The sequence below is a fragment of the Epinephelus lanceolatus genome, chromosome 18 (genome assembly GCF_041903045.1).
Source record: "Epinephelus lanceolatus isolate andai-2023 chromosome 18, ASM4190304v1, whole genome shotgun sequence".
NCBI lineage: Eukaryota > Metazoa > Chordata > Actinopteri > Perciformes > Serranidae > Epinephelus > Epinephelus lanceolatus.
The window spans coordinates 13,728,264-13,745,807 of record NC_135751.1 but is presented as its reverse complement, the minus strand read 5'-3'; the positions used below and the strand labels follow the sequence as shown (position 1 = coordinate 13,745,807).

The following is a 17,544-nucleotide window of genomic DNA, read 5'->3' as shown; positions in this document are numbered from 1 at the left end:
GTTTTTAGGTTCGGGACTATCAATGACACCACCTTGTGCTTTAGGACAGTGGTTTTCCAATTTTTTCGTGTCAGGGACTGATACACATTTGGTCATGGACTTATATTTGCTAAGATTTTCCTTCAAGGACCTACATGTTGAAAGATATTGATGGCAGATATAATTAAAACCAGTTGTAACTACAGTTAAGGAGATAACCATGAAGGAAGTGAAACCTATGATCAGAATAGTCACTCTTATGACTCTTACTCACATTGGACTTACTTCTGTAGTGAATTTAATAGTAAAAAATAAACTATTCCTCATTTATATGGGGACTCACGGAAGGACCTAGACTAGATTATAGTAGACTAGACTATTAAGCAACAAAAGAACTGGCAGATTAATTTATGATGAGAAAAAAAAATCATAAGTACAATTTGCTCAGAACCAGGATTTATGGAATATAAAAAATGTTGAATGTGTAAATATAAGATATTTTGTTTATATCAGAGGTTCCAATAAAATTGTGTTTCAAAATTTAACTCTAGCTTAACTGCACTTGTAGTATATCGTGTCAGTGTGACGGATCTTTACATTTTCACTGGCGAAAACTCCATTGTAACTGGGGTAACGTTACTGTCATGTTGTCAAATTACCCGTAATTTCAACACCTCCACTTAAGTTCTCTTTGAAGATACTAGGTCACCCGAGGACATAAAAGAAGACGATCATATTCTATGAGCCATTTGTTTCCGCTCTCCTATTGGCTGCCCACCTACCGACGACGTCTCAAAACCTTTTCTAATTGGTCAGTTTTCAACCGAGCCAACCGGGCGGAAAAAGAACCCGTGCTGTGATTGGATAATCCGCCTGTCTGGTTGTTGGATTTGTAAAAACGGATACATTTGCCAGTCGCTGTAGGGCGCCGTCCGGCATGCCTTGTTTACGGTGAGGTCGGAATACTATCCTACGGCTCAGCTAAACGTTTTTGGTAAGTGTGTTTAGTGTGATTTAGCCAGTACATCTGCATACAGCTAAACTACGAAACGAGAATATGAACAGTTACCCCATTGAACGTTAGGGGAGATGACAGCTCCCGGCTACGGCTATTCCCCGGTGCTGAAACTGTATATTACACACTGGGTGAATATCGGCGTTAGCCAAACCATGCAGTGTTGACGGAGTTACAACAAAGCTCTGCTCAGACATAGCTAAAATGTATAACATACACTATTTTTTTTATGATAAGCGTTGTATGATACTGGCTGACGTTGGCAAATGTTGACATTCGTTTGCTCACATTTAAAAGTTTGAATATGAAACAGTGTCCGTTCCAGCATTTAGACCCATCTCACTGTAAACGAACCGCCGCTTTCATTTGATTGAAAACGTTGACTGAAATGTATTTCTATTTAATTAGCCATTAAAACCTGGTTTATTTTTATCCTTTTACGTAGCAGTGTTATTAATCAAGATGTAGCCTACCTTTCGTTAACGGGCTGTAGATGTGAGTGGACTAACGTTAATGTATCAACGACTGGCAAAGACCGAGAACTCAAATTCAAAACACGAGTGTTTTTTTTCCTTCAACCTAACAGCTGCATTGATGGTGATTGTAAAGGTTGTGCCTCGATTTACATCGCCGTTTCAATCTTAAGCAACGTTACTGATTAAAACCAATATTTGCACGAAATCCTATAACCTCAACCATACGTGTAGGCCTGCCATAAATGTATTTATACCATGACGGAAAATTAAATTTTGCGTGAGAATCGCGTGTAAATCCTTTTCACAAGATACTGCAACCTTTTTAATGACTACATGAAAGACGTTCCTCTCGACCACGTTGGCTGTGTCTGTTAATCTACTGTAATAAGTTAAAGTCATATTGAATACTCCTCACAAATACATCTCAGCTGTTGTCCTACTCTTGTCCACTTGTTAAATGTTTATTTAAATCTTTTACTTAGTGATTTTCTTTTTTTCCCTAACCTTTGTCACATTACATTAGATTAATCTATATTTCTCTGTGTTGATGTTGCTAAAGCTGAAACAATTAGTTGATGAACAGAAAGTTAATCGGACACTATTTTCTCCATTTTCATTTTTCAAGTAATTGTGCCAAAATTCCCTAATTCCAGTCTCTCAACTGGGAGGATTTGATGCTTTTACTTTGTTTTATGTGTGATAACCTGAATATTGTTGCTTGGACAAAACAAGACACTGAAAAGTCACTTTCGGTTTTCAAAAAATCTGATGGCCATTTTCTCACAGTTTTCTGACATTTTATATACCAAGTAATTACTTGAGAGAAATGATTATTATTATTTCAATTGATGATAAAAATATTCAATTTCTGTGAGGAAAATATTAAAAACTATTGTCACTATTTGTCATTTCAGAATAAACTTTAATTCCAGTGATCACAAAAGTAAGTGATGCTTCATTTTTAAGACCTATTTGGAAGTACTTTCATACTGATATGATACCCCGCATGTTTGTTTTTTTCCCCTCGTTGTTATTTACAGAGAAGGACAGACAAGGAGAGAAAGAGAGAGCAAGGGGATGTTGACTTATCCCTCTGACTCGCTCCCTCAGATAGTTTGTCCAATGGATGAAGATGCTATTCCCCCAAACAGTTTCTGTAGTGCACCTCCCCACAGTGAACCTTCACCACCTCTCCTCCCCTTTTCCTCCATCACTCCCAGGTATAGTTGTCCCGGCACCTTTTGCTTTCTTTTGCTGTAGGTGTAATTTCCCCTCCTTGCTTTTTGGCACACTTTTCCCTTTATGGATGGAACAATTATAGACTTTTAGACACAGCTATAGGAATTTAGCCAATATCCGACAAATGATTATTTCCATCAGTGCTGATATCAGAAGATTAATTTTTTAATTTGAATGTATCTGCTGTACTGCTATGCATTGTGCAGATACAGAAGTCTACAAAACACAGTGGTGTTAGCACCTGGTTACAAAAGACTACATTTTTCTCAAGTGTCTTTAGTCACAAATGGAGATGAGCAACACAAACTATCTCACCTGAAATGCAGAGAGCCTTGAACAATTATTCTTAAATAACATGGTGAAACAGCAGGTGGATTGTTGACAGTGTTAATGTAGATGTTGATGGTCCCACCTCAGCTGGAAAGAAATAATTGTAAATGTTTAAGTGAATCTCTCCACTGCAGTCGGCACAAAACTCATATGAGAAATGCTCAGAATGTTGGATTGGTTGGCTAGTGATGATCACATTTAAGCAGATCAGGGTATCAAAATTTTTAATTATCATATTTATAATTGATATTTTTGCACTAATATGTGTTTGTCAGAGGATCATTGTTGGTTCCAGTGAGGGTGTATTTTTAAACAGTTTTGCTGCTAATACTTATACAGATTAGGGATGTCCCGAGCCGATCCAAAAGCATCAGCATCAGCTAAAATAAAGCTAAGCAAAATCCAATCCTCTTTTTACTGACTGAACTGAGCTTTTTGTCCACCTCAGCTTGCCTAATAAAAGCCAAGCTCTGCAGTGCAGCATTTGACTGCATATCCAAATGAAAATTACAGCATGTGAATGTGAAAAGATTATTTGGTTTTACTTGGAAGCGACTCTGTTCTGACACCCAGGTTGGCAAAATACACAGATTCAGTAAGCTGTGATGGTAACTAATCTCTTCTCTTTTACTAGCAAAGAGCAGTGTACAAAACATTTAGCTAGCAGCTTCTCATTTTTAGCCAGGACTGACCATCGCTTTCGTCGGCTAAAGTGACAAGTGGCGGCAGGTCATATCTGCTGTCACTGCTTAACATTAATTCTGCTTGTAACTTGATGGCAGACCAAAATAAAACTTGGCTGTCGTCTGGTTTATGTGCTCTCTGCAGCCGCTGTCTGTACTCATCCAAACGATGTTTAGGAGGTAGAAGAAGCGTCACTCTGTAACCGTGCAACCGCTGTTGGATTGAGTATTTCTGTTATCTCAAGAAATCCAATTAAGTCATACGTCCTCTGTCTACCTGATTGCTTCACATCAGTTTCAGAATTAGTGGTCCTCCAGTTAAACTTTCATCCATGTGAGTTCAATAATTTAAACTCATCAACTTTATGGCTTTGATTCAGGCTTTGACTCACCTTCACTATTTGGATCTTGTAGCTTGGAAAGAATAAGGTGTGCCAATTTAGAAGACCACGTTAGTTTTTTAAAATATGTTAGATACAAACTTAATCTTCATTAGTGTATCGGCAGACGTCCATTAGTAAATGAAAGAGCTAAAAAACAACAACACGGGACATCCCTAATACAGATACTGATGCATCATGTATCTTTAAGACCCACAGTGCTGTTTTTTCTTTCTTGCTGTATTTGAAACAAAAATGCTGCATATTAATTTTTTAATCTTCACAGCCATGCAAAAGATGGAATATCTGGGCACAGAAGGAGTGGCCGCATTCAAGAGATCAGAGCACAAACTCCTAAAAAGCAGAGCAATACAGTCAGTGCAGCAGCTCCGAGACAGTCCAGACAGAATCCGTCCCCCACCAAGAGACAAAGGGAGAGTGCAAACATGGTATGAGTTAAGCTTAAAAAAATCTTGTTCAGATACTCTTCAATAAACAAATGAGTCACTGCTCATATATCCCTTTTGATTTGTAGGTACGGTTGTCGCAGTCCAAGCAGCAAAGAGCTCAAGGCACACATGTGCATGAGAAACAGAATAAGGTCAGTTACATTTTTCTTCACTCTAGATGTTCTCACCCTCAACCTGCTGTTTGTCTTTTTTGGTCTCTCAGTCACTGTCTTTCAGTCCATCTGCATGCCCTTGATGGTATTATTCATGTGATGAAGCTTTCAGAGTCTAATCTGTTTGTGCAGCAGTTGTACTGTATGGCTGTGTATGTCAACACTGGAGACCTGTACAGTGAACGGGCGTGAGGGTTAATTGAGTGATTTAATCCTCCTTCACGGTCTGCTGCATCCGACACAGACAAGCAATCGAGCGCCTTAATGTGACCCAGCAATACATAAATGTGATAGTTTACAAAGTGCAATGTGTCTTCATTGTCTCTCCCTTGTCGTGCAAAATTGTAGAGCTAAACCAGTACCAGTGTTTCAGAATCAACACAAATGACAAACGACACATTATGCGTACAAAACTCCCCAAACTTTTCTCAGATCTGAAGCTAGTGCAGATAAATTCCAATTTTTGCAAGAAAGGAATTAGTTAAATTGACACAAATTGTAGTTTAGGTATGTGATTGTGAACGCACAGTGCTTTGTTTAATTTAATTTAAGCAACTGTTTATATGTTTATTTTGCAGGATGGAATTGATATTAGTTTTGCAGCAAAGCGCCAAAATAAGTAAGTGTAATTTTTGTCAGCATGTGTATGCATAATAATCATTTTTATTCATCTGAAAAAACTGTTCACCCAAACATTCTTTCTAGGTATTTGCAAATTTTAATGGTAATATTCCAAAAGATTAAAAAAACAACAACAAAACAACAGTTTATATGGTGTTTATGAAACTGTATTAAAAGAACAGTTGTGTTTGTGATGCAGGCATGGTTCCTGTAGTTTTACATATGACCTACAATACCAAGCCAGTGTAAAGGGGGCATAGATGTTTGCATGTTTTCACAAACCGAGAATTAGAGGGTTGTTAGGATGCCAGATAAAAGATCTTGTATTGACACCATGCATAGATGATCTCACAAGAAAATAATGACACTGTTTTCTGCCTGTGCTTTAAGAGCCTAATTTCTCTTTTTGTTATAGGCAAAAGGACCAGAAAAAACCACAGAAGAAACCAAATGTCTCTGCTGCAGAGAATGTAGTGGGGCAGATTGCTGTCGATACCACGCAGAATCTTGACACAACCACATCTGACATGGGCAGATTAGCTGTTGGACCCTCTGTTGAAAATGCATCTGCCCCGAAGGGATGGGTGATCGGCCCCTTGTTTCAGTCACTCAGATCGAAGATGGCCAGTTTCACAGAGATAGTCATGAGTCCTGTTAAACTCTTCAGAGCAAATAGCCCCCCACCATTCATGGACCGTCCAGACAGACCTGATGAGTGTGAGCCACAGGCCGATGGAATGTCTGATGTTGAACACTCAGAGCCAGGCGATATGTTTCATCCAGAAGCACAAAGTGAGAATGAGAATCAGGACACTGAAGCAAAGCAGCAGAGGCTCAGTGAAGTAGAAGGTGCACAAAATGCAAAAACTGTTGCTCTTAGATATTCAAAAAAGTTATCATTTGATGTGGAGTTGCCAACACACAGCTCTGAATGGGCAGATGAATGTGCAATAAGTCAGAAGGGAAAACACTCACCTGATTCTGTGCCTTTGCATCACAGTCCCTTACCCTGCACTGTTTCTGAGGAAGTTTCAGAATCCGTTGGGTCTGTCCTTAGGTCCTCTATGCTGTTACAGCCTTCTGTCACTGTAAGTGCCTCACTTGAATCAAAGTTAATGATTTCCGGTGCTACGGAGGACCAGAAAGGCAGACCATTTGTTCAGCTGAAACCACTGCCAAGGAAATATACAGGAAATCGATCTGGAGTAAAGAAAGTTTCATCTAAAGTCAAAAAGGAAGAGTCTGATCCTGAGGTTAATGATGAGCAGGTTTCTCTCATGAATTCAGCCAAATCAAACAAAGCTCATTCAAGTGACACTGACAAAACACAGTCATTATCTTCCTCAGTCTGTTATGCTCAGCCTGACACCGACTGTCCTCAGCCTAATGATGGTGATAGCAGGAAAAAAGTCACTCAGAAAACTTTGGTTCGCAGGAGCCACAAGAATAACTTAAATACCAGTACTAATGGAAGGACACTGAAGCCTACTTTGGATACTCAGCAGCTGGAGTGTCACTTAAACCCTGAAACTTATTTAGCTGCAGGTGTCGGGAGAGCAAAGAGGGGGCTGAAACTGGACTGTCATTCCCAAGACTTTGTAAAGAGGAAGAGACTGACAGCAGACAAATGTACAAAGGATCCAAAAACACAAGCACTATTAAATGTGGCCTCAGATAGTGGCATATTGAGTCCACCAATAAAAGACGTGTTGACAAATACCATCGTCCATAAGGAAGAAATGCTGAAGCCACCTCCAAAAAGACAGCCTGTTTCAACAAGAGCAAATAAGAGAGAAAACGTTCGACAAGAAATGCTCGCTACAATAAATGAAACAGTGCTGAACACACGGAGCGAAAGTTCCTCTGATGCGATGTTGGTTTGCTCATTGGATAAAAGCAGTGGGATTTCAAAGGACAAACAAAAGAACAGCAGCAGCAAGATGAAGCCTGGTGCTTCATGCAAAAGGCTAAAGACAAGAACAGGTCTTGATGCACCTGATGTAAACAAGGATAACAGTATGGATCTGGAAACCACCGTGGCAATCACGTCCACAGAACAAGCCGAGAAGGCACCGTTATCAGAAGTCCTTGTCCGTCCTCATATAAAGCAGCTCCCAAGCACAAGCAAGCAGAAGAATATCAACACAAAGCCACGGAAACGGAAATCGCCAAACCAAGTGAGTTCAAGTCCAGAATCGGACAGCATTCTGGTTTCTACCTCACCAGCACTATCAACAGAGCCACTAGAACTCACGTCCACAGATTTTAATACCTCTGAGCATGTTCAAAAAGAGGACAGCCCGAAAAAGGAAGTGAACCAGCCGTTCAAGAGACCCAGGAAGAGTATTAGAGGTGCTGTTAAATCATCTGCGTCAGGAGCGAGCGAAGAGACAAAACAATGTATGGATAACCTCCATTTGATAACCAAAGAAAACAAGCCGAGAGAAGGCAAAGGTAAACTCTCAATGGACCCTGTATATTTTGAAATGACACCTTTTGAAAGTAATCAGCAACCTGCTCCTTCACCCTCCAAACCTAAATTAGACTGTTATGTACAATTAGATCATGAAATTAAGCATATCATAGATGGGAAAGAATTGAGTGCTACTTCTGTGTCAGATGAGGTATTTTCCACTGATGCTGAAGCCAGTCACCACAACAGCAGCAGTGTCTCCAGGCTAAGGTCTAGTGCACGAAGGGCTAACATTAGGCCAAGGAGAGCAGATAACCAAAGGAGGAAATGCAGGGTTTTGCATGGTAGGACATGTAAAGATGAAGAGGCGACAAACACCGTCACAATGGATGATGCAGACTTGGCTACAGCAAGTTCACAGTCAGCAGAAAATGGCTCGTCAAGGTGCCTGTTGCGCAGCTACTCTTGCCCAGAGATCCCCTCCCTCCGTCACCATGACATGCCCTGGACTCCTACTTTGCATTCACCTCATCACAGCAGGACTCACACACCACACCTGCACCAGTCCTCCCACACTCCCTCTGCCCACCATGCCCACAAATCCCTGCGCCGTGCTCGTCGACACACAGTCTGCAGTGTGGAGGTGGAGAGGGAGATTGCTCCTCTCTGCCTTCGTAAGGAGGTGTACCCATCCAGAAGATCCCTCCCATATGACAGAGCCACCCTACGCCTGTGTCCTAGTCTTGCTCTTTCTCCCAGCACTTCCCTCTCAGTGCTTGCGTCCTGTTTCCTCTCAAGCCCCCTGGCTTTCCTTTCTAAAAAGGTTGACAGTAGAGGATCTTCTGCCAGCCCCAGCACTTCCAGTCATGTTTCCTCTCCAATCTCCTCTTCTTCTTCAATATCACAATTGTTATTCCCCCAAAGAAATGACTCCTCCAGTGCTACGTTGGACTACAGTAGCAGGTAACTAACTTTTTTAAAATCTGTAATAAGATGTTTTATGATAATGCCAATGATGTTCAGATATGTTTAGCACTTTGCTGATACTAGCTCTTTGCTTCTTTGCAGTGGAAATCCCTTGGAGTGTGAGATGGAGAGAAGACAGCAGAGTGAAGAAGAGGATGACGGCGAGGATACGAGCTCATCCAGTCAGGAGTTTGAGGATGTTGGGATGAGAGAAGAAAAGGCTTTGTCTGATTCTGAAATCAAGGTATACATTATTTTACACAGATTGTTACTGTGCATACTTTTGGACTGTCTATTATACTAAAAACAGCACTTTCAAGACCAGACACTGGCATTTGTCAGTTTTATTTCCATGCACGAGCCTAAGCTTCCATAAATATTTAATTGAATAACCACTGGTGTGATGTTTCGAGCTTCATGTACTTCATCCGACAACATACAATGCAGAGACACACCAATCAAATACCGACTAGGTCAGGTCACCTGACAGAGCATGTGACGGGTCGGCACCCTTTAATACAGAATACAGAATAAATGTGTGTGTGTGTGTGTATATATATATATATATATATATATATATATATATATATATATATATATATATATATATATATATATATATATATATATATATATATATACAGTACAGGCCAAAAGTTTGGACACACCTTCTCATTCAATGCGTTTTCTTTATTTTCATGACTATTTACATTGTAGATTCTCACTGAAGGCATCAAAACTATGAATGAACACATGTGGAGTTATGTACTTAACAAAAAAAGGTGAAATAACTGAAAACATGTTTTATATTCTAGTTTCTTCAAAATAGCCACCCTTTGCTCTGATTACTGCTTTGCACACTCTTGGCATTCTCTCCATGAGCTTCAAGAGGTAGTCACCTGAAATGGTTTTCCAACAGTCTTGAAGGAGTTCCCAGAGGTGTTTAGCACTTGTTGGCCCCTTTGCCTTCACTCTGCGGTCCAGCTCACCCCAAACCATCTGGATTGGGTTCAGGTCCGGTGACTGTGGAGGCCAGGTCATCTGCCGCAGCACTCCATCACTCTCCTTCTTGGTCAAATAGCCCTTACACAGCCTGGAGGTGTGTTTGGGGTCATTGTCCTGTTGAAAAATAAATGATCGTCCAACTAAACGCAAACCGGATGGGATGGCATGTCGCTGCAGGATGCTGTGGTAGCCATGCTGGTTCAGTGTGCCTTCAATTTTGAATAAATCCCCAACAGTGTCACCAGCAAAACACCCCCACACCATCACACCTCCTCCTCCATGCTTCACAGTGGGAACCAGGCATGTGGAATCCATCCGTTCACCTTTTCTGCGTCTCACAAAGACACGGCGGTTGGAACCAAAGATCTCAAATTTGGACTCATCAGACCAAAGCACAGATTTCCACTGGTCTAATGTCCATTCCTTGTGTTTCTTGGCCCAAACAAATCTCTTCTGCTTGTTGCCTCTCCTTAGCAGTGGTTTCCTAACAGCTATTTGACCATGAAGGCCTGATTGGCGCAGTCTCCTCTTAACAGTTGTTCTAGAGATGGGTCTGCTGCTAGAACTCTGTGTGGCATTCATCTGGTCTCTGATCTGAGCTGCTGTTAACTTGCGATTTCTGAGGCTGGTGACTCGGATGAACTTATCCTCAGAAGCAGAGGTGACTCTTGGTCTTCCTTTCCTGGGTCGGTCCTCATGTGTGCCAGTTTCGTTGTAGCGCTTGATGGTTTTTGCGACTCCACTTGGGGACACATTTAAAGTTTTTGCAATTTTCCGGACTGACTGACCTTCATTTCTTAAAGTAATGATGGCCACTCGTTTTTCTTTAGTTAGCTGATTGGTTCTTGCCATAATATGAATTTTAACAGTTGTCCAATAGGGCTGTCGGCTGTGTATTAACCTGACTTCTGCACAACACAGCTGATGGTCCCAACCCCATTGATAAAGCAAGAAATTCCACTAATTAACCCTGATAAGGCACACCTGTGAAGTGGAAACCATTTCAGGTGACTACCTCTTGAAGCTCATGGAGAGAATGCCAAGAGTGTGCAAAGCAGTAATCAGAGCAAAGGGTGGCTATTTTGAAGAAACTAGAATATAAAACATGTTTTCAGTTATTTCACCTTTTTTTGTTAAGTACATAACTCCACATGTGTCCATTCATAGTTTTGATGCCTTCAGTGAGAATCTACAATGTAAATAGTCATGAAAATAAAGAAAACGCATTGAATGAGAAGGTGTGTCCAAACTTTTGGCCTGTACTATATATATATATATATATATATATATATATATATATATATATATATATATATATATATATATATATATATATACGTTTTACTCTCTTTTAGCACACCTTTAAAAGCATACATTTTTAGTCACAGGGTGATGCAGATTTTAGCCTAGATCGGTCACATTGTCACAGCTCTTGCCATATGGTCACTCTGTCAGAACTGATATGTTGGTAACCATGGAGCTAATTTGCAATGTTTTCGTTGTTTTACGTTTTTTATTATTATGTAATTTCACTGTTGTCACATTTCGTAATCCTTTCAGAATGATTTAGGTTACTAATCCGCTTGTTCATCATCACAGGTGGTGCAAAAGCATGAGGAACGAGGAAAGGTGTCGTCAATTAGAATTCGGAAAACTTTACCCAAACCTCAGACCAACCTGACACCCATGGGCCTGCCCAAACCCATCAGGTAAATACTAGTCTCTCCACAAGATGGAGTTTGTGAGTATAATCCTGCCATTGGTCGCTTGTTTCAGAATCAATTCTCCTCCCCTTGCACTATCTGTATGTCCAGGTTTTCAAAAAAAGCTGGTGTTAGGTGAAATGAGTCTCACGTAGCCAGATCTATCTCCACACTTTGTTTCTGTGCTATGCATGAAACAACGACAGCAACCCCTGAGCTAGCAACGTAGACGCTAAAACGTCTTTTAATGTTTTATGTGGCTCGTTTGTCTTTTTTTTTGTTTTGTGTGGATTTAGCCTCTTTGTTGCATCTGGGGCTTAGCACCCCTAAGACAATCGTGATCGACTCAAAGAAATACAAAGAACCCAGAGTGTGTTTTTCCCTTAGTGTTGCATTTTGATTGGTTCAGCCAGACCTTTCTCCAGGGCTGACAGAGCACTTAAACGAAGTGTGGAGACATAGTAGGTCTGGTTATGTGAGACTGGGTGAATATCCAAATACATGAGCATAGAAGTTGCAACAAATTAATCTCAACTCAAAGGTCCACATACTCACTGTTTTTTATTTATTTATGTTTTTTGGTACTTCAGATGCATCTTTCGGGGTTGACTGGTGAATGGAGCTGGCTCAGGTGTCGACTGGTCAAGAGTTAATGTTCTTTTATTGGTGTTTTGCTGCAGTTTAAGAGTACTGACCAGCTCAATGCTCAACAGACATATTTTATTTGTTATTCCTGTTGCAGCCAGGAGGGTCTTCATCTTACGCTTATTTGTTTTGTAATGACTGAATATGCTGCATTTATTCATGCACTCAACACTTATCAAAGGGTTTTACTTACTCTATTTCGCCTCATTGTTTACCTCAGCAAATCAAAAAGATGTCGCTGTCTTCTTGACTTCCTTGCCCATAAGCAAAATGAGGAAGTTTAGGTAGACAGACAGAGTTACCTATGGCTGTACTTGGCACAGGTAACTGTAAAAAAAAAAAAGAAAAGGTCACCATAGCAAAAATAAAGTATTGTTAATTGCTTTGTTGCCATAGTATCTAAATAAATAGTTGTATTATTTACCTAGAGGGTAAATAGTAACACACAGCAAGTTCAAAGGGAAATCTTAAGCAACCTGTCTGGCTGATAACCAAACACTGGGTCAAATGCAGTGGTATATAAAGTCTTAATAGATGCAGCCATTATATGAAAGTACTTCTGCAAACATGCAACACTCTGCCTTGCATTAGGTTAGTGATTAAAATTAGGACAAATTCTATGGCGTCACACTTTGCCCTAACATGGAAAATGAATTTGTGTCAGTCTCATTACATGTCTGTTGTCTATTGACCATTGATCAATATTCAGATTGATTGCAACAGTGTTTTTTTTTCTCTTATGTTACATCACAGGCTGAAAAAGAAGGAGTTCAGTTTGGAAGAAATTTACACCAATAAGAATTTCAGCAAACCCCCTGAAAGGTAAGGGCAATATTACAACACTAACTGTAAACACATGTTACATGATGCATATAAACACTCACACGATAGGTATATCATAAAGGTTAACAAGTCATGAATGTTAAACAAATATAAATACAGTCAGACAACATAAACTTGAGCTTCACCCCATAATCCCTTTAGACTTTGGAACAGAAAACTTTATCTATGGCTCTATGCTGTGATCCTGGACATATGAGGCTTGGGTGAAGCTTTGCTGTTAACACGCTATAGACAAGGCTAAGAGAAACTCTATAGCCACACTAGGAAACCTGTGATGCTTTAATGCTCATTACACACTACAAAAAACAGTAGTATGGATGAAAGAATGGAGGCACATGCTGTTTCCCAATTTCATACTTCGCACAGATTGTTAACAGAATATACTTAATCTTTAAAGTATACTGTTTTTGCACATAGTTTACAGGATGTCAACATTAGCTGTTTTATACTAACAGGAAATGGTAGTACTTGTGCAGTTGGCCATCAAACTTTAACTTAAAGGAGTACTTCACCTGCAAAATGGTAAAACTGTATATCAGTTACTCACTGCATTAAAGAAACTGTTTTCACTGTTCCTCCACAGTGAATGGAGGATCCAAAAAAAGGCGAATATTCTTCATGAATTGAAAAAAAATGGATTTTGCATTTAACACAAGGAGATCAATATCAGAACATCAAGTTACAAATTCTCACACAACTAGTGCAGTATAATCCAAGTCTCATTTATCCAGTTGTATGCTCAGTACTTCCCAAACACATGCATTTTTGCTGAAACATTTAGACACAAATCACTTTGTACAAAGTCTCATGCACAGACAAGTAAGTATGTCTGAACTCTGAGCTCAAATGCGCTGGCATGCCCAGGCGTGCTCAGGGCATATGTTGAAAATTGTGTTAAATAGTAAGATTTTTGGAAAAGTGCATGTGAAATGAGACTTGAATACTCTCATATGTTGAAAATTGTGTTAAATAGTAAGATTTTTGGAAAAGTGCATGTGAAATGAGACTTGAATACTTGTTTGACAGTTTGTTAACAGATGTTTTGATATGGTTTTACTGTTGTTAAATGAGGACTCTGATAACTTCAATTCATAGAGAGTGTTCACCTTTTTTGGATTCTTCACAAGCATGCAGGAAAAACAATTTTTTCTCCTTGAGTTCAAGTTAACACGTGATGAGTAATTGATTTACCAATGGTCATTTTACAGATGAGGTATTCCTTAATAAAGCCACTGCCAGTTAAACTTCACAAACAAAAAGCAAAACAATTTCTCCCCAAAAAACTTTTCTTCATTTCCTTCATGCATTGCATTGTGCAAGTGCCTTTAGGGTACTTCAGGGTTATTTTGTCACTTATCCAGTGTGAACATACTACACACGTAGTAAAGATTTGGGACACAGCTTCACCATCCTCACTCAGAATGTTGCTGCTAGTAAAGCAAAGTCTGACCAGATGGTGGCACCAGAGGAAATGTTGTCACAGGTGATATTTAGTGTTCTGTGCTCTCTTATCTGGAATGAAAAAGTGACGTTTGTGCTTCATTAAAAATTACTTGCACTCCCTGAACTACCCGAATTTGCTCACTGACTTGGAATTTATGGGTTTCAGCCGGCTGGAGACCATATTCGAGGTACCTCTCAATCGCAGAAATGGCTCTGAGTCCTGGTTTGGCCAGAGACGTGTCAAACGATTTTTGGAGTTCCTGGAAGCGGGTGAGGCCAGAAGACCAAAGAAGCCACTTGCTGGCATTGGAAAGGCAGTAGCTTCATCTTCCAGGACGAGACGTGGGGGCTCTCCTAAAGACGAGCCATCCCTGAGCGCGCAGGATGTGGACTCACTTCTCTGTGAGAAGCTCGAGCAGCTGAATTTGTGGTTGATACGCGATCAGAAAGACAGTTGACAGATGCCGCCTCAAACAGTGATTTTTTTGGCAGCCATTAAACAAACACTGCAAGAGACAATTCTGTCTAAGACTGTTTCTAATGTGTTTTCAATACAAAGATTCACATGTGACTCTTCTAGCTCTTTTTGTCAGCACAATCTGTGTATGATTGTTGTGGTGACAAGTTACTATTGAAGAGTTACCTTTTCATTCTGTAGCATTTGTAGCCTACAAGTTGAAGAACAGTACATCATAGCATCAGTGTATTGCCTCATAGAAGGTGGTTATAGATATAGTGGTTAAACGCATTATACAGGAAGTTCCTTTTTTGTCATGACTGCACTCAAACCTCTGCCGTCCATTTTTCCTCCGGCCACTTTCCATCTAAAATAAGTGAAACTGTCTAAAAAAAAAAAAAAAAAAAAAAGTTGACATTTTTGATTTAAACACTTGTATAGTTTCATAACATTTACATTGTATCCTCAGTTTTTTTAACCTCAGATGTACCCAGAGTGATGACGCCGTTTTCTTTACAATGACAGTTTCTTCTCTAAAAATGCTACCGCAGAATGCATCTTATTTCTTTTGCGCTATCGCGTTTGAAAGAAGGTGCATGACATGAGTACACATCTTGCAGCATTATTGTAAGTTAGACCATAAAGGCAGCTATTTTTATTAAGTGCTGAATATAACTTTTAAACATGCCAGGAAGAGATTTGTATTCGCTGCAGCTAATTTCACAAACAGGTGTCTGTCCACAGACTCTATGTACAGTCACGTGTGTCTGCAAGCAGCATGTGTTAATCATTTTACACGGCTCCGTTCTCTACTCATTTATCAATTATTTGTGTTTGTAAATTTCATGGCTGAAGAGGTTTTAGTTGTATAAAGCATAACTTAGAAACAATACGGCACTCCAGAGAGCATTACTAATCAAGAGTGGAGGTGTCCAGATTCCACTGCTGGTTGGCTCTCTATTCCCTGTGGCTCTCTCTGGATTATTCTGTGGTGTCTATATTTGTATTGCAAGTGTAACTTCTTGATAAACTGCCTATGTATGTACTTTTCTTTTTTGGCCAAATTTTTCTGAGGTTGCCTTAACTACCTTTTTTATGAGGGTGTAATAAGATCCTTCAAGCAACTCAAAGCACAAACGTTTTTGTTGTTTTTATTATTAAGTCGTTTGTTTATATGTTTGTATAAAAGGACAACATAATGATACATTTGACAATGATAAAGCTAATATGGTAACAATGCAATAGTGCCAAGGTAATGTTGGCAACAAGAGCAGAATCTTGTACTGATGAAGCACTGCCATGCCAGTTTTTTCCAGTAGAGACCCAATCCTTGATGAAAATGTTTATGTTGCTCCTTTTTAGATTGTCAGCTTGAATAATCCATTAACTTTTGTAGTATTTGCAAGCATATATAATTTCTAACAATGAATGTGTTCAACTGTAATGGCGTTTATGGTTCAGAAACATCAAGGATTGGGTCATTACCGGGGAATGACAGTTCTAATCTTTAATATATAATGTATATTTGTCAGGTAGTGTCATGTCTCAAACTATAGTCAATGCTGGATTTTATATGGTCATTTAGATTTTGAATTGTCTATTGTATATTGTTAAATAAATATTACAGCATATAAAAAGACATCCAAGTTTTTGACACTGTTTTCCAGAGTGGTTGTTCCTTTGTGTAAAAACAAATGTCTAAGAGGAAGTATAAAATAAAAGTGTAAACTGGGACAGCCGTCATTTTATCAGCACAAGAAAGACTAAACCAGTCTTTATGTTCTCCATGGAAGCACCAGTCTCTTCATATCTTCATGGCTTTTAGTCGTTGATAAGCACCTTTGTATTGTCTGCTGTCTGTCTCCATAAGCATCCAAAAGTCACTCCTCTGTTACTCTTCTGTAGAGGTTTATCAATGTTGATTAGTCTTGCAGAGTGAGGAGATATGAGATCAGCGCCATCAGAATGGGAATTGCAGCCAGAATGGAAACCAATGTCACAATGGAGATTATGCTATTTTTCTTCGCCTTGTTTAAAAACTCTGTAGCTTTCTCTGGATCTGTTGTCATCTCAGCCTGTGGAAGTGAGGACAATATAACATTTCAAAATAAGGTTTTAATCAGGAAAATATTATGCGAGTACATAATGAAACTAATACCACTGGCAAGCAATAATATAGTTTATAATTTGGTTCTGTGATTTAAAGGACACAATTAAACCCTTGTGTTTACACTGCCTTCACTCCTTCATTGAGGTCCCACAGACCCTGATGTTGTGTGTGTGTGTCTGTGTGTTAAAATAATTACTGCAAAATCAACAAGGTTCCCCAAATTTGGCTTTTAAAGTTTGAATTAGGTCACACTGAAATGGCCATGAAATATGTCCTTATTTGGTGTCATTACAGTGCTGATGCATTTGATGTGGATTGTCTGTGACTAAGTGCCACAGACCAACACAGCAGTGTATTTGGAAACATGACCATGCCATGTTCAGGTCACAGACACCATAACTCATTCTTACAAATGAGTTTACATCTTTCAAACTGTCACTTTGATGCAGTTTAGCTTACAGGTGACACAAAAGAAAAGATCCAGATGCTAAAATACCTTGACTGAGTGTATCAGAGCCTTGATTCCAATGCAGGAGATCCCACAGATGATGCTGCAGATAGCGAGTTTCCTGTGGTACGGGTCGTCGTTGCAGAAGGCATTGCATATTTGAATT

General features: G+C 39.5%; 1 protein-coding gene across 2 annotated transcripts; it reads left to right on the top strand.

The window, feature by feature from the left end:
* The first annotated feature begins 874 nt into the window (after nt 1–874).
* prr14 (proline rich 14) lies at nt 875–15,232 on the top strand. 2 transcript variants are annotated; one of them, XM_033644963.2, is made up of 11 exons: nt 875–973; nt 2,385–2,413; nt 2,511–2,690; nt 4,389–4,551; nt 4,638–4,703; nt 5,303–5,343; nt 5,761–8,721; nt 8,827–8,968; nt 11,329–11,438; nt 12,831–12,899; nt 14,530–15,232. In XM_033644963.2, the coding sequence occupies exons 3-11, from the start codon at nt 2,548–2,550 to the stop codon at nt 14,819–14,821; spliced, it is 3,987 nt and encodes a 1,328-aa protein (XP_033500854.2). In that variant the 5' UTR covers nt 875–973; nt 2,385–2,413; nt 2,511–2,547; the 3' UTR covers nt 14,822–15,232. The 2 variants fall into 2 exon arrangements, with proteins under 2 accessions (XP_033500854.2, XP_078017459.1); XM_078161333.1 differs by having other exon boundaries at nt 886–973; nt 2,581–2,690.
* The last annotated feature ends 2,312 nt before the right edge of the window (nt 15,233–17,544 follow it).